Source organism: Dipodomys spectabilis, unplaced genomic scaffold, assembly GCF_019054845.1.
Source record: "Dipodomys spectabilis isolate Male_0828 unplaced genomic scaffold, ASM1905484v1 ptg000002l, whole genome shotgun sequence".
Taxonomy (NCBI): Eukaryota; Metazoa; Chordata; class Mammalia; order Rodentia; family Heteromyidae; genus Dipodomys; species Dipodomys spectabilis.
The window spans coordinates 52,600,086-52,617,695 of record NW_024870679.1 but is presented as its reverse complement, the minus strand read 5'-3'; the positions used below and the strand labels follow the sequence as shown (position 1 = coordinate 52,617,695).

Sequence of the window (17,610 nt, the reverse complement as noted above, 5' to 3'; positions counted from 1 at the left end):
TATCTTCCCAGAATCACATTATCTCTGATTGAAGAGATTGGGACAGTTGTAGAATCCAACTGACATCAGATGCTTAAAGTTCTGGGGGCAAGGGGAGACAGATCTTCCTTATTCAACAAGTCCCTTAAGACTCAAGTCAGAGACTTGTTTAACATGTCCCAGTGACGCTTGATCCATTTACAGAATAGTTCAGAGAGTCCTTTCTAAAAAGCCTGTCAGCTCCCAGTGGCATGCACCACTGGACCAAGCTTGGCTTCTCAACACAATTTAATTCCTTCTCTGCTAGTTCCCCAATGAGGGACTTGAGGCACTATTTACACAGAGTTCTCCACAGGGTCCACTTACCCTTGGCTCTCCTTAATCACTGGCCCCTGCTTGTTAGAGTTCTTTGCTGGTTTAATCTTATTTCCCTCCTAAGTGTCAGCAGGCGTCCAGGCTCTCAGGTTCAGTCTTAGGCTCTGTCTACATTCAGTTCTCAATGAATTCATGGGTTAATATCTAGAACTTTATGTCTCCAATTAGGACATACCTCAGAACTTTATACTCATATACTCTACAACTTAGGTTATGTCCCTCATTTCTGATCAAATATGTCTCAAACCAAACTCCTGATCATTCTTCCTCCTATAAGTACCCTTCTTCCTTTCTGTAAACAGAAACACTTTCTAGTTCAGAGCCTGTAAGTCATCCTTGACTCCTTTCATTCTATCACACCTGTCTGTACAAAATCTTTAGGGTTTTCTTTCAAAATATACCCCAAATCTGCCCACTTTTTCCCTCCCATCATTTTAGTCCAGGTACTTCTCTCAGCTAAATCACTGGTTTTCCTGGAGGGTAAACAACCATCCTGTTTGACCAGGATTAAAAGGTTATCCAGGACATGACACTTTGAATACTAAAGCCAAAAGAATCCTGGGTAAAACAATAAGTCACTCTTTGTGAACATTTCAATCTTTGCCACCACATATCATCCTAAATTTCACCAGCAGCCAGATGATTTTTTTTTTTGCAGTACTGGAGTTTCAACTCAAGGCCTCACATTTGGTCAACTTACTTGCTTGGCTGGTACTCTACTACTTGAGTACTCATCCAGCCTAGCTCTTCAAAAGTTATTTGAGTGCTGGGAAGTTGGCTCAGTGGTAGAGCGCTTGCCTTGCATGCATGAGGCCCTGGGTTCTGTTCCTCAACACCACATAAGCAAAGAGAAAAAAGCTAGAAGTGGCGCTGTGGCTCAAGTGGTAAAGCGCTAGCCTTGAGCTGAAGGACTAAGGAACAGCGCCCAGGCCCAGAGTTCAGGCCCCACGACCAGACCCCCCCCCCCAAAAAAAAAAGTTATTTGAGAGATGGGGGTCTTTCAGACTCTTCTACCTAGACTGATTTCAAATCAGAATATTCCAGATCTCAGCTTCTTGAGTAGCTAGTATTATTTAGGCCTCCGCCACCAGCACCTGCTCTGAATGATCCTTTTGAGCCAACCTCTGCTCAAAATCTACAGAGATTCCCCATCTCACATTAAAAATCACAGTCCTTAAGGCAGGCAAAGCCCTGAGCACTTTAACCCACACCCCGGGCCCATGCCTCCTTAGTCTCAGCTGCTGTTTCTTCCACTCTCTGAGATGCAGTAGCCTCCTTTCTCTTCCCAAAGTATTCTTCTGTATCAGGGCCTTTGTACGTGCTATTCTTCCTACCTGAAAAAGAGGGAATAATGTCCTTCCCTTTCCTTCAGGTCCTTGAGTGTCTCCTGATCTCTATCTCTCAGCCTGCTGTTTTTCAGTATAGCGGTATATGCCTATTTGTTACCTATCTCCACTGGAATGTAAGCTATATGAATTAATGTAAATAAGGATCTGAGGATTTCAGATAGTGATGACTCCTGTGAAGGTAGTAAAATAAAAGGGCAAAATAGGATAAAAACAGACCATAAAAGGATGGAGAGATTCATTTAAAAAGATTAAAAGAGAGATTCATTTATGTTTGAGGTATTGACACATGAACTGAACCCTAGGTGATAAAGAGGTAGCAATGTGCTGTCTGAGCAAGGAGAAGAGCAATTGTGTGTGCTAACCAGCACACTAGAAATCAGAAATATCCCACCACATGGTGCCCTGTGTGGGCAGAACTGACTTCCATGAGAGCAAGTGGCATTGAGTAGAACTGAGGGCTCTGTCCCTGCCACAGGCCAGGTTTCCATGGGGTAAAACGCAAGCAGACAAGAACTCCATGCAAAAAACAATCTAGTACTCACTGGCCACTACCTCAAAAGTGAATTTTGCAATTTGTGGGTGAGGATGGAAGGGGAAAATGGAGAGAGTGAGGAAAGGGGTGACATTGTCAAAAAAGAAATGTACTCTTGGGGCTGGGAAGGTGGCTCAGTGGTAGAGCGCTTGCCTTGCATGCATGAGGCCCTGGGTTCGATTCCTCAGCACCACATAAGCAAAAAGAAAAAAGCCGGAAGTGGCGCTGTGGCTCAAGGGGTAGAGCGCTAGCCTTGAGCTGAAGAGCTGAGGGACAGCGCCCAGGCCCAGAGTTCAGGCCCCACGACCGGACCCAAAAAAAAAAAAAAGAAAGAAATGTACTCTTTACCTGACATGTAACTGTAACCCCTCTGAACATCACCTTTATAATAACTATTTAAAAACAAAAAAAAAATTAAAAGGCAAATTATTGCCTGCCCTCACAGAGGGGTCATTCATGCTGGGAGCAGCTGAGACCTTACAGCTGAGAGCTTACACCTCGTTCAGATGAGGAAGCTGGTGACCTGTGGGTTGAGAAAGGGAGAGGATATCCCAGGGATCACAAAGAACCCAAATAAGGCTGGTTCCTTGTGAACCGTTATTACTTTGCTCTGCATGCAGCTGCCTCTCCTCTCTCTCTCTCTCTTGAGGAAGAAGAGTAAGTAGTCCATCTTGGCTGGAACTCCAGTGGGAAACAAGGCTTGGGAGGTAGCTGGCATCTTAAGAGACTTCCTCGTCTGTAAAATGAGGGGGATCTCTGCCTCACTTGACGTGAAGCCCAAGTAGTGGTTTGCGGATAGAGGCCTCAATGGAAAAACTGCAGCTGCGCTGACGGGACCTGGCTGTGGAAGGACAGACAGCTTACAGCGAGGGCCACGTGAATGCAGCTGGAAATGAGCTCGGCGACGACCGGAAGGTCCCAGCTGGCTGTCAAGAGGAGACTTGGCGCGCAAGGACTGCTGGTCCCGGGAGGGAGGGAGGGAGGGGGTAAATCCCGGCAGGCTCCCGGGAAGAGGCGGGCCGCGGGCCGCCGGGGCGGCGAGAGCGCTCGGGAAGGGCCGCGCTGCCGGGCCCCCGCCCGCATCGGGGCTCCCGCCTTCGGCCTTCGGAGAGACCGGAACTTTGGGCGTGCGGAACCTCGGAGGCGGAGCGCGGGCGCTGAGGACCCGGAGGGAGATGGAGAGTGCGCGCGGGCCGGGGGCTGAGGCCGAGACGCCTGAGGAGGAAGAGCCGGAGGCGGGGGAGACCATGGCGGCCGTGGTGTCCGCGGCCGGTGGCGCGGGCCCGGCGGTCCTGCAGGTGGCCGGCCTCTACCGGGGTCTGTGCGCGGTGCGCAGCCGCACGCTGGGACTGGGGTTCGTGTCGCCCGCACAGCTGCGCGTGTTCCCCGTGCGCCGCGACAGCACGGACAGCAAAGGGGTGGGGTCGGAGCTCGAGGCCAACCCCTTCTACGACCGCTACCGGGACAAGATCCAGCAGCTGCGCAGGTGCGGCCCGCGCGGCTGGCGCGGGGGGGGGGGGGGGGGGGGCGGTGGGAGGGGAGCATGGGAAGGGGAGGCGCGGAGGGGCGGGGGCCACCAGTGGGCGCTGTCCCCTAGCCCTGCCCCGCCTGGGCCAAGGTACTGACAAGGTAGAGAGACTCAGGGAGGCCAAGCACTTGCTTGAGATCACGCAGCTAGTCCCTTTCCACAGTTGCCTTTGTGCTTCAATTCTCAGAAGACTAAGGTGGGCTCTTGGAAGGCAGCCCCACACGACCTGACCCACGATAGGAATGGGAAAACTGAGGCTTCTAGAGAAGGGAGTTGACTTGCTCCAAGGTCACATTCAAGAGCGTTCCAATGAGAGTCTGAATGAAAACTTGTCTAGGACAGTTGCCTCGTAAAGATTTGGATCTACCAGAGGAGTCAGTAGAGAACTTTACATTCCTACCTTAGGATACCGACTGCAAGAAAAGGAGATCAGAAGTAAGATCATAAACACAAAACCCTCTTGTTAAGCTAAGGAAACTGGACCTCAAAGAGGAGACTTACCAGAAGTCAGTCTCTCTCTCTCTCTCTCTCTCTCTCTCTCTCTCTCTCTCTCTCTCTCTCTCTCTCTCTCTCTCTCTCTCACACACACACACACACACACACACACACACACCCCTGTTTGGAATTTGTCGCAGGGTTCCTAAGTTCCTAATTTTACCTATCTGCATTCTGTCTCAGCTCTAGTTCCATTGCTGTAATTTATTCTGTCATCTTCACCTGGATTACTGCTAAAATGCTGAAGGATATAAAGGTTGCAAAGGGCCTGGGGAGAATATGGGGAAATAAGGCTTTTCTTGCAAAAAGGAAACCAAAACTTGAGGGCTGTAAATTCTCTGCATGCTGTCCCTCTCTAATTCCACTGCTATAATTTATTTCTTCATCTTCACCTGGACTATTGCCATTATTCTCTAGCGCGTGCCCCCCTCTCCCATGTCCATTCTTGAACCTTTTCACCCCAGTGCATCTCAGGAAAACTACAGTAATCTTTCTCACCTTTCAGAGTGATGGAATAAGTTAACAGGTACTTTTTAAAAAATTCCAGTTCCTTTTCCTGCAAATATTTTTCATTCTTATGGCTGACTATCCATTGTGTATATATACCACATTTTCTTTATCCATTCATCCATTAATGGACACCAGGTCTGGTTCTATAGTTTGGCTATTGCAAATAATGCTGTTAGCAATATGGCTGTGAGCCAGGCACTGGTGGCTCATGCCTGTAATCCTAGCTACTCTGGAGGCTGAGATCTGAGGATCACAGTTCAAAGCCAGCCCAGGCAGGAAAATCTGTGACTCTTATCTCCAATTAACCACCAGAAAACAGAAAGTGGCACTGTAGCTCAAGTGGTAGAGCACTAATCTTAACCTGAAGAGCTGATGGACAGCGCCCAGGCCCAGACTTCAAGCCCCATGACCAACCAAAAAAAAAAAGAAACACGGTTGTGTAGGTATCTCTATTGTATGCAGACTGAATGAATGACTGCTTCTGACTTTCCAACAGTATTTAGAAGTTCTTAAGTATTTTTCATTTTTAAAACCTTCACTTGAGCTGGGAATGTGGCTCAGTGGTAGAGTGCTTACCTTGCATGCATGAGGCCTTGGGTTCAATTCCTCAGCACCACATAAGCAGAAAAAGCTGGAAGTGGCTCTGTGGCTCAAGTGGTAGAGTGCTAGCCTTGAGCTGAAGAGCTGAGGGACAGCGTCCAGGCCCAGACTTCAGGCCCTACGACCAACCAAAATAAATACATAAATAAATAAACCTTCATTTGACTTAAATTTCTCCCCACCCTTTTCTCTTCGATCGTTTTCACACACAAGCATCTCCAAAGTGTTTCCTTCTCTATTCTGAATGCCTACCAGCTCCTGTTTATTCTTACTCATGTACAAATAGTGGTTTTGCTCTCCTTCCCTACAAGATCATTGTCATCAACATTAATTTGCACTGCTATCTTCTGGAGAGTGAGCATTTTAAAGTGCCTGGTTGACTTCTAGCTAACATCCAAATTCTTTGGTGTTCTGCATAAGACCCTCACATTCCACTCTCTGCCAGACCTTGTAGCCTTATCTATTACCAAAGCTCTTTTTTAATTTTGAGTAGCATATACACAGAAAACTAGAGGAGAGAGGTGAAATATTCAAGTAAAGGATGCAGCCACAACGAGGTGCAAAGATATGAAACTCCCTCAGCATTTTGAGGATGTTGGGGCAAGTGTTTATCATAGTACTTATAGCATTCTCATGTACATGTCTGTCTTTGCTACTAGATAGTAAGTGTCTTTAAGTAGGTCCTTTGTCTTATTTATTTCTCTATCTCCAGAGCTAAATAGAGCTCTCCTGGCCTCTCTCCTGATACAACAAGTGTATCTGTGACCACCAGCAGGGCTGATCCAGTCCTTACAGAGGAAAGAAAGATGATCAGCCCATCTACATAGCAGTGAGGGGATTGGCATTTGATGTCACCTTCAAAGGAGTTTTATGGAACAGGCCCCACTCCAATGTGCCTTGATTAAGGAACAAAGGGTAAAACTAGATGTCCTTGGATTGTTCAGACTTCACCATGGTGCTGGGGTGTCATAGCCAAGGAGTTAGAATTCCTACATGACAACGTTACCAAAACATACAAAAGCAAATACCCTGTGGTCACCTATAAAGCCTGGAAAAAAAATCTTTAACAAGGACAGCAGCTACCCTGGTCTTCAAGCCTGAAGCCAGTGGCTCATGCCTGTGATCCTAGATACTCAGGAGGCTGAGATCTGAGGATTGCAGTTCAAAGCCAACCCAGGCAGGAAAGTCCATAAAACTCTTATCTCCAACTAACCACCAGAAAACCAGAAGTGGCACTGTGGCTCAAGTGGTAGAGTGCTAGCCTTGAGCTGAAGAACTAAGGGATGGCACCTAGGCCCAGAGTTCAAGCCCCACAACAACAACACACACACACCATAAAAAATGAATTCTAATGTTGCATCTACTTTTTTGTTTGTTTGTTTGGTTATAAGGCTTGAACTCTGGGCCTGGGTGCTGTCCCTCAGCTCTTCAGCTTGAGGCTAGCGCTCTACCACTTGAGCCACAGCGCCACTTCGGGCTTTCTGGGTAGTTTAATGGAGATAAGAGTCTCATGGACTTTCCTGCCCGGGCTGGTTTTGAATTGAAATCCTCAGATCTCAGCCTTCTGTGTAGCTAGGATTACAGGTGTGAGCCACCAGCACCACGCCCATCTACTGGTTTTTTGGAGGATAAAGCAAAACTGGCTGTTTGAGGCCTATAAATTACCAGAATCCAAATAAAATTGAACTGGATATAGCTTGACAGCTGCCTAAGAAAGTGACCCAACAGGAGGACTTAAAGCACCCTTCCAATATTGAGCCTTCTAGGGACCTGGGGCCAAGTTCTCTGTTACCCTGAGGCTTAGCCTACAAGAGGAAAACATCATACTGACTCCTTGAGAATGCCTGTACTCAGTCCTTATTAACTGAAGGCAGGTCCTTCAGCCTTGCTGAATGCCTATGTCTTTCTCTTTGGAGGTAGAAAATGATGATTTATTATCCCAGAACCCAAAAAGGGCCCAGGTGGTTTACTCTTTGATTTACCTTTGATCAGGTCTGATCCAGCTGCTTTTGAGTCTCGCCTGGAAAAGCGAATCGAGTTTCAGAAGCAGCCTGTGGGCCACTCCAAGCAAGGTGATTTTATCAAGTCTGTGGAGCAGAAGGTAAGGGCAATCCCATTTTGTGTTATTGGTTCAGGAGAGCTCCCAACTTCCCCCAACTCTTAAACCTTAAAGAAGATTTGTTGATCTATCAACTGGATGAACAAAGCATCTACATTCAGTCTCCATCCATAAATATGTCCTACCCTTTCAGGGCAAACTTCTCTGATCATGGTGGAAATACAGAGAGATAAAAGCGTCACCTGTTCATGAAGGGTGCAGTCTAGTAGTTAAGGCACCATGACATTGAGCTGTTGGGAAGTAGAACCTGACCAAGGCTGGAAAAAGTCTGGTGGGGGTTGAATTAGGCAAAAGGGAATAGGAATTTGGTACAGAACAGGTCTCATCAGACTTCTTGTAAATGAACCAAACAGTAAATATTTTAGGCTTTGTGCAACTAGGTAGTGTCATTATAGTATAAAAGCAGGCACCAACAGACATTAAGTAACCGAGTGGGTGTGGTTGTGTGCCAATAAAACTTTATTTACAAAAGGAGTTCACAGACAACCAATCCCAGGAAGAAGCCAAGAAGACTTCTGCTACCTAGAATGTTACTGGACTGTAAGAGAGTGGATATAGAGAAAGTATTAGGGCTAAAGAAATACATCAGACATTAACCTCCAAGCTGAGGCATTTGGGCTTAAGGAGTAGAAGCAGGATCACTTCATTGCTAACAGAGGTGGGCTCTGGAGCCAAATGCCATAGACTGAATCTTAGCTAAGTGACTCTGGGGGAATTACATGACTTCTCCATGCTTCAGTTTGCCTGTCTGAAACAGGAATAATAATAATAATAATACCTATTTCCTGGAGTTGTGCTGAAGAGTGAATATGATAATGCCATGCAAAACATTAGCACGGTCCTGAACATATAGTCAATACTTATTAGTTATTATTGTCTTTAAACAAGAATCAAAGCTGGAGAAAAATATGCAGAAAGCTGTGTATAGGAAGATTAATGCAGTACTTTTCAAACTTTTTTTGTTGGTCATGAGACTTGAACTTGGGACCTAGGCACTGTCCCTATAAGCTCTTTTTGCTTAAGGCTAGCACTAATACTTTGAGCCACAGCTCCACTTCCATTTTTCTGGTGGTTAGTTGGAGATGAGAGTTTCATGGACTTTTTCTGCCTGGGCTGACTTTGAACCATAATCTTCAGATCTCAGCTTACTGAGTAGCTGGGATTACAGATGTGAGCCACCAGTGACTGGCTTTTTTCAAACTTTCTGACCATTACTCACAGTAAGAAATATATTTTACATTGCAACTTAATACTGTATACATGTTACCCTGTACCCTAACTCTATGCTATATACTTCTTACATAGCAAAGAAATTTTACTTACAAAACCATGTTTTTACTACAGTGCACTTCATTCTTGTTTTTTATCTTTAAAAAACTCTGAAACTACTAAATTGGTTTACGCTTATGATTTGAAAAGTATTCTGGAGTGATACACGGAACAAATTGGAAAAGTTGGAACTAGGGAGAATGTACAATAATTTAGGTGTACAGTGGTTTCTACTACAACTACTTTAAAAGAAGGTGGGAAATTAGAATTCGACTTTCTGTTCTAAAGTCATATTGGTAATATTTATTTGCGTGGATTTTATTTTATTTTTTGCGTTAGAAGATAGCCTAAAAGTAGAATCTATACAAGGGAGTCATATATTCTGGGATGTCCATTCTAGATCAGCCCAAGCATAAGAAAATTCATGGGACTCTATCTGATTCAATGGCTGGACATGGTGACGCATGCCTCTTATACCCAGAAACGCCAAGAAGCACAAGTAGGATTGCAGCCCAGACATTAAAGGAGATCCCCACATCCAAAGTAGTCAGGGAATAGAGGGAACAGCTGACGCTATGCAAAACAAAAGAAATGTACATATCACCCAATGTGGAAGAAATAACTATATTGTCAAAGCTCATAGAACTCATAAATGTTATAGACCACAATAAACAATTTGTCCCATGAAAGTTAGAATGTGTTTGTGATTTTAACTAAGCATCACTATCCCACAATACTGTGAAATTTGGGAAATTATGTAATCAATCACAATAAAGAATTTGAAAAAAATAGTCAATGTGGTAGGGGTAGAGGAATATCAAAATGCTGAAACAAGGATGCAGGATGACTCATTGCAACAGTGATACAAGATACTATGTTGGAAATGAACTTTACAACTTTGGGGCTGGGTGGGAGGGTTTCGGGGAGGTGCTGGAGGAAAGGGATAATAGGAAAAAAACAAAGGAGGGGGTAACAATGCTTGACAAGAAATGTACTCATTACCTTACTGATGTAACTAACCTCTCTGTACAGCATCTTTACAAGAAAATAAAATTTTAAAAAGTAGTCAATGTATCTGAGTGCTGGTGGCTCACATCTGTAATCCTAGATACTCAGGAGGCTGAGTCCAGAGCCAGCTCAGGCAGAAAAGTCTGTGAGACTCTGTCTCCAATTAACCACCAGAAAATCAGAAGTGGCGCTGTGGCTCAAAGTGGTAGAGTGCTAGGCTTGAGCAAAAGAGGTCAGGGACGGTGCAAGGCCCTGAGTTCAAGCCGGACAAAAAAATAATATCAAAAGAGACTGGAGATGTGGTTCAAGTGGTAGAGTGCCTGTCTTACTAGGCTTGCTAATGCAAAATGCTCATTTCAATCTTCAGTACTGGGGAGAGAGAAAGATAAGAGGAAGGGGTGGAGGGAAGAAGGGAATCTAATCAGCTGTAATAGCTAATGGAGTTAAGGTTAATAGTTACTGGACTAAATATAAGCATTATGCCCACCTTTGGTCCTCAGCTCCACCCAGACCTGAGTCCCTCCCTGCCTTCAAGTTCCCACTGTACAGCTGGTCCCTCCCTCTCTCCTCCCAGACCCACCTGAACTCCCATCTACTTCACTTCCTAACCCCCAGACCCTGCTGCTACCTAGATAGGGGAGGCTGCCATGTGCTCTCTCTCCAGGGCAAATATGGCTTCTCTAATAAACCTTGTAATAATCTTTCTCCTGTGCCTACCTGCCTGCCTCTGCGTGGTCCCCTAGCATGGATGTGATGGATCCTTTCATTGATCCTTTCACTAAACCTGATGTGATGGCATACACTTGGAATTCCAGCACTCAGGACACCAAAACAAGAGCACTACCTGGGCTGCATAGTCTTTTGTTTAAAGAAAGAAAAATAGCTAGTGGCCTAATCATTGCAAAGTTGAAGAGCAAATTTATGACAAATGTAGTTTATGGCTTGAAGCACTTTCTAGGCAGATGTTCTATCATTTGAGCACACCTTTAGCCTTTTGCTTTAGTTATTATTTGAATAGGGTCTCACTGTTGACCTAGGCAGACCTCGGATTGTAATCCTCCCACCTATAGCCTTCTGCAAAGCTAGGATTACAGATGTGAACAGCCATGCTATCTTGTTTAATGAGACAGGATCTCAGTAACTTATTTTCCCCCTAAACTGGCCCCAAACTACAATCTTTCTAAGATTTTATGTAGAAAATTTCAGCTTTAGAATCCTACATGTAGACAGTTTCTTCTCAAAGACATGGTCTTGAACTTAGAAAATGATAAAAAGCAGACTCCATTAACTATCCAAAAACAATTCAAAATAGGGCTTCTAGGGTATAGCTTCTATCAGAGAAAGTAAGATAGGAAAGAAAATAATCACATTTAGTTCTTGTTTCCCCCCCCCTTTTTTTTTTTGAGAAGCAGTCTAGGAGTATTCAGAAGGGATTGAGTACTCAAAAAGACTGTAATGTACTAAAAACTGCAGTCAGGAATAACTTAGAGGGCCACTCACAGGAAACCCAAACACATTAAATTATTGGAAGGAATCCTTCCTATTGCTTGTGGCCACTACCAAATGTCCTAACAGATGGTGGTTACTAACAAGTCTTCCTCATCTCTGCATCTCATCTTTTTTTTTTTTTTGTCAGTTGTGGGGTTTGAACTCAGTGCCTGGGAGCTGTCCCTGAGATCTTTTGCTCAAGGCTAGTGCTCTACCACTTTGAGCCACAGTGCCACTTCTGGCTTTCTGGTGGTTAGTTGGAGATGAGTCTTAGGGACTTCTTCCCAGGCTGGCTTTGAACCCCAATCCTCAGATTTCAGCATCTTGAGTAGCTAGGATTACAGGCATGAGCCACCAGGCCCACTGCATCTCATTATCTTAGAAGGAAGTTTTATCAAATAAACAGTGAGTCTTAGAACACTGTGTTTGGAAGTGGCACTGTGGCTTAAGTGGTAGAGCTGAAGAGCTGAGAGACTGTGCCCAGGTCCTGAGTTAAAACCCCATGACTGACCAAAAAAAAAAAAAAGAGAGAGGTAATTTCTCCTACAGAATTACATAATGAGATGGGGCACTTCAGCTAGTTTGATTGTCTTTTTTCCTATGAGTAAAGTGTAGATTAATACCCTGTTTCACCACGTATTTCAGACAGATGCCTCGGGGAAGCAGTCTTTGAATAAAGGATTCACTAAGGACAAGGTAAGTCTTAATTAAATATAGAAATCCAAGACTGAGGTTATATGAAATATCTATAACAAGAGGCTGAAAATTTGAATGTATTTACTTTGATTTTTTAAAAGGTGATTTTCCAGCTGAAGAGATGAGAAATATTTCTGAGTGTCCTTAGCATGACCTCTAGCTTAAGTGTGAATCCTGGAGGTCCTGGAAGAAGTCTATAAGAAATGAGTAGCACTTGTCCTTTCTCTAGGCATTAGTTATTTTGTTGTTGTTGTTGTGTTTGGCATGAGGAGGGATTTTTTTTTCAAAACTAGGGATTGAACACAGGCCTCACTCTTGCTAGACAGGTGCTCTCCCACCTAAGCCAGGCTTCTAACCATCTTCTGTTCATCATTTCCAGTGTCCGTGTTGATGACAGGTATGTACCACCAAGTCCAGCCTTAGTTGAGATAGTCTTGTAAATTTTTATGCCTGGATTGACCTCAAACTGGAATACCTCATCTACACTTCCCAAGTAGTTAGGATACAGGCTTGAGCCACTGCGCCTAGCTAGGAGGTAGTTTTAAAAATAGAAAATGGTGAGTGATTGCTGGTGATTCACACCTGGCTAAGATCTAAGGATCCAAGCCAATCCAGGCAGACAAATCTAAGACTCTTATCTCCAGTTAACCAGCAAAAAAATAACAAGCAGAGCTGTGGTTCAGGTGGTAGAGCATCAATCTTGAGCAAAAGCAAGAGTGTGAGGCCCTGAGTTCAAGCCCCAACACACACACACACACACACACATCAAAAATGTATTTAGTTTGTTAGTTAATTGGCAAATAGCATCCTCTGTGGAATACCAATGAAATTAAAAATAAATCCAAGCTTTCTCCTTTTACATTGCAAAGTATCACATGACTCACTGGTGAAGGGGAAGCTTTTGGGAAGTGCATATTGTTCAGGAATAGAAATGAAAAAGCCATTGTGGACTTGGGGACTCAACTTGACTGAGCATGCAGAGTTTCTTATGCTATTTGAACTTACTGAAGGTTGACTTCACTGTTCTGACGTTTTTCTCCATGAGGCTTAGAGAAACTAGGTTTTTTTTTGTCTTTTTTTTTTTTTTTGCTTGTTTGTTTTTTTGGTCAGTCGTGGGGCTTGAACTCTGGGCTTGGGCACTGTCCCTGCACTCTTCAGCTCAAGGCAAGCGCTCTATCGCTTGAGCCACAGCGCCACTTCTGGTTTTTTTTCTAGTGGTTTATTAGAGATAAGAGTCTCACGGACTTTCCTGCCCGGGCTGGCTTTGAACCTTGATCCTCAGATCTCAACCTCCTGAGTAGCTAGGATTATAGGCGTGAGCCACCAGCAGAGAGCTGGTTGTTGCTATTTTAAATCACAGGTTGTAATTGCTTTTTATTTTCTTTTTCAAGACTCTCAGTTCAATCTTTAACATTGAGATGGTGAAAGACAAATCTGGAGAAGAAATAAAACAGGTAATGAATGAGAATGAGTTGGTATACTCCATGAAAACTGTGCTCTGTGAACCAAATCAGAGTGGTAAGGGGTATACATTCTGACACTTTTCTAACCAAAATGTAAAGTAACCTTAAGCAAAAAAAAGTGGTGAATTACATAAACAACAGTGGGAGAGAAAACTTTTCTTTCTTGCTTGGCTCTCACATGTCTAACCAATTTGTATTCCTCCTTTATTTTTCATTCCTATTGCCCATGTCGTACTTAAAATTTCAGACATGGTGACACATGTCTGTAATCTCATCATTGAGAATGCAAGGTAGAAAGATCAGGAGTTCAAGGTTAGCCTGCTACAATCAATATGAAGGATTCCTTCCTGAATTTAGTTATATTGGGTCTCCTTTTGTATATCCCTCTGACCTGTTCCACAGTGAGCCACAGAAGAGGTAAGAAATGGAAAGATATGTTTGAAACCTTATCTTAAAAATTTAAAAAAAAGGGCTGGGAAGGTGACTCAGTGGTAGAGTGCTTGCCTTGCAATGCATGAGGCCCTGGGTTTGATTCCTCAGCACCACATAAACAAAAAGAAAAAAGCCGGAAGTGGCGCTGTGGCTCAAGTGGTAGAGCGCTAGCCTTGAGCTGAAGAGCTGAGTGACAGCGCGCCCAGGCCCAGAGTTCAGGCCCCACGACCGGACCCAAAAAAAAAAAAAAACTAAAAAAAAAAAAAGATAGATGATGAATGAATGGGGAAGGGAGGGAAAGAAGGAGGAAGGGAAAGCAAAGGAAAGAAGGAAATACTTTTTAAAATAGATTTTTCTGCTCCCATTTATCTCACTCTACTTCATGTCCTTACCAACTGAGTCCTCTGAAGTTTCTACTTATGGAGATACATATTGCATTGGTTAAAATATATATGATACAGTCAAGCTGCCAGTTTAAAGCGCTAGCTCTGCCATTTTTGAAAGCTATTTGATTTGAACAAGCTAGTTAACCTCTCAAAGCCTTTTTTTCTACTGTAAAATGGAGATGCTAACAGTACTTACTTCATTCATAGAGTTATCTGAGAATTAAATGAGTTTAACATTTGTTAAATGCTCAGAAAAAAAATGCATGGCACAGAGAAAGCCCTATAATTGTTTTTAAATGAATAAACATAAATAGTTGGCCAGATAGTATTTTGGTGGCTCTTGCCTGTAATTGTAACTACTCAGAAGGCTGAGTTGAGAGGATTGTGTTTCAAAGCCCACCCAAATAGGAAAGTCCATGAGACTCTTATCTCTAATTGACTACCAGAAAACTGGAAGTATGGCTCAAAGTGGTCGAGCACTAGCCTTGAGCATAGTCAAGGACAGCACTCAGCCCCTGAGTTTTAAGCCTCAGAACCAACATACACACACAAAAGAAAAAAAAGAAAGAAAAAACATCTCAGGCAGGAAAGTCCATGAGACTCTTTATCTCTGCCAAAGGACAATGGAGCTGTGGCTCAAGTGGTAGAGCACTCCTTGAGCATGAAAAGCCAGAGGATATTGGCCCAGGTCCTGAGTTCAAGCCCCAGGACTAATCCCCCCACCCCCCACACATAGACATAGACACAGACACACAATAATAGCAGTATAAAATGTGAACACAATATGCATATAGTATGCTAAGGGATTAAAAGAAATTAAGACGTAAAATCGCATATAGACCATATCCATATATTATAAAAGAAAAATTGTATTTCTAAGATGCATTAAAAACAGATGAGAGCTGGGAAGATATCTCAGTGGTAGAGTGCTTGCCTTGCATGCCTGAGGCCCTGGGTTCGATTCCTCAGCACCACATAAGCAAAATGAAAAAAGCCGGAAGTGGCGCTGTGGCTCAGGTGGTAGAGCACTAGCCTTGAGCTGAAGAGCTGAGGGACAGCGCCCAGGCCCAGAGTTCAGGCCCCACAACCGGACCCAAAAAAAAAAAAAAAAAGATGAATCAAGAAAACAGCAATGACTATTTCTGTTTTCTAATTTTGTAATTTCATTGTACAAATCCTTATTCCCTACTTTTTGGTATTTCAAGAATATCAACTGGGCTGGGAAGGTGGCTCAGTGGTAGAGCGCTTGCCTTGCATACATGAGGTCCTGGGTTCGATTCCTCAGCACCACATAAGTAAAAAAAAAGCCAGAAGTGGCACTGTGGCTCAAGTAGTAAAGTGCCAAGCCTGAGCTGAAGAGCTGAGAGATAGCACCCAGGCCCAGAGTTCAAGCCCCATGTCCGACAGAATAAAAAAAAAAGATCAACTATGCCCTCCTTGTTCTTTGACATATGGCAGAGGTGGAACTCCTGACTGATATATACCACAATCAGACCTAGCAGCATCTATCTCTTTTCAGACTTTTCAGAAGCAGGTTTTTATTATATGACAATAGCTAATAAAAGCTTACATTATTTTTAGTACTTACTCTGTGCCAGACACAGAGCTATATTAGGTTAGTCTTCACAACAATCCTGTAAGATTGACGTTATTGCTAATTTATTGCTGTTATTTTGGAATTTTCAGTGATTTGCCAAAGATAGCTTAGCTAGTAAATGCATAGGTAGTTTACATCTAGGTCTACCTAACTCTAGACCCTCTACTCTTGAATAACTGAGAAGGCTACACTTGGTTGGAGAGGTATGAGTTTGGAAAGGAGAAAGAAGATAGGAAAAAAGATGTCTGTCACAAGTTCATCTTTAGAGGAAAAATTTCAAAGATCCAGAATCAGTTTTTTTTTTTTTTTATTGTGAAAATACCATATGGAGGGGTTACAATTACATGGGCAAGATAATGAGTACATTTCTTATCAAGCATTGTTGCCTCCTCCTTTGTTTCCCCTCCCATCCCTTCCCATCTCCCACCCCCCAGAATCAGTTTTTATGACAGAACTTGTTTTTGAAGAGTTGCAGTTTAATCATCTTAAGAGTAAAATTTCTTGGGGCTGGGAAGGTGGCTCAGTGGTAGAGTGCTTGCCTCGCATGCATGAGGCCCAGGTTCGATTCCTCAGCACCACATAAACAGAAAAACCTGGAAGTAGCACTGTGTCTCAAGTGGTAGAGGGCTAGCCTTGAGCTGAAGAGCTGAGGGAGTTCAGGCCCCATGACCAACTAAAAAAAGGGGGGGGGGGGGCTGGGAAGGTGGCTTAGTGGTAGAGCGCTTGCCTTGTATGCATGAGGCCCTCGGTTCAATTCTTCAGCACCACATAAGCAAAAAGAAAAAAGCTGGAAGTGGCGCTGTGGCTCAAGTGGTAGAGCACTAGCCTTGAGCTGAAGAGCTGAGGGACAGCGCTCAGGCCCAGAGTTCAGGCCCCATGACCGGACTCCCTCCCCCCCCCAAAAGAAAAAAAGTTAAATTTCTTGCACAGGTTGAAAAGATTACCCAGCTGTCACTTATACTCTTCTGTTTTTTTCTTTTAACACAGATTTGGCAGCAGTATTTTGCAGCAAAAGATACGGTCTATGCAGTTATTCCTGTAAGTAGTTGGAGGGAAATGAAAAGTGGTATAGCATGAAGGTCAGTTTTCTAACCTTCACAGGCAGTTGCCTTTACTTTTCTTATGTTTATGGCCTCTTGAGGACTTAACATTTTACAGCCTTGAGGTTTTTTATTACACCCTAAGCACCAAAGATTGGAAGCTCTGTATGGTATATTTATGGTTTCTGTTTTCCCTCTTCTGGTTTAGAAATGTCTCTGAGTTAAGTCTCTGACTAGAGAGCATAGTATAAGTTCAGGCTGCTGAGTAATTTCCAGATGTCTTTTATTTCTTTTTGGGTTTTCTAGCCAAGCTATTAGAATTTAAGACAGGGCCTCTAGCATGGCTTTTTCTCTTGTCTGTAAACAACATAGATCCAAGCTGACTTGGATCCTCTTCCTAGTCTTTCTCTGGCATTTCCCCTCTGCTAGTGGCATTTTTCTTGCTTTTTTTCCTTCTTGAAATTTTTGGCTGCATTAAGGCCTGTGACTAAGAAGGAAATGCTGCTGTCTTCTCTGGTTTTAAGGTCCTTCTGCTGTCATGGTAAACATTTGAAATGCTGGGTCATCAGCTAGTTCTTCATTTGTTCCTTTTCTTTCCTGAGAAGGAAGAGGCTAGAATTACATCAAGCATGCAGAGATATTCTGAGTTTATGTGACTAAGTTTACGACTAAGGAAGAAAATGTTTAGGCAGAAGTGTCATGCTAGGTCTTTTGGTTGTTATGAGAGTATCCTTTTTTTTTAAC

The 17,610-nt window shown here is 43.5% G+C and overlaps 1 protein-coding gene across 1 annotated transcript in view; it reads left to right on the top strand.

Annotated features, from left to right (window-relative positions):
* The first annotated feature begins 3,301 nt into the window (after window positions 1-3,301).
* Window positions 3,302-17,610, top strand: part of Atpaf1 (ATP synthase mitochondrial F1 complex assembly factor 1) — a 31,911-nt gene continuing 17,602 nt past the window's right edge. The window contains exons 1-5 of the mRNA XM_042682618.1: window positions 3,302-3,721; window positions 7,361-7,469; window positions 11,898-11,948; window positions 13,340-13,402; window positions 16,814-16,864. Coding sequence (XP_042538552.1) covers window positions 3,411-3,721; window positions 7,361-7,469; window positions 11,898-11,948; window positions 13,340-13,402; window positions 16,814-16,864 — 585 coding nt within the window. The 5' untranslated portion in view covers window positions 3,302-3,410. The remainder of the gene's footprint in view (window positions 3,722-7,360; window positions 7,470-11,897; window positions 11,949-13,339; window positions 13,403-16,813; window positions 16,865-17,610) is intronic.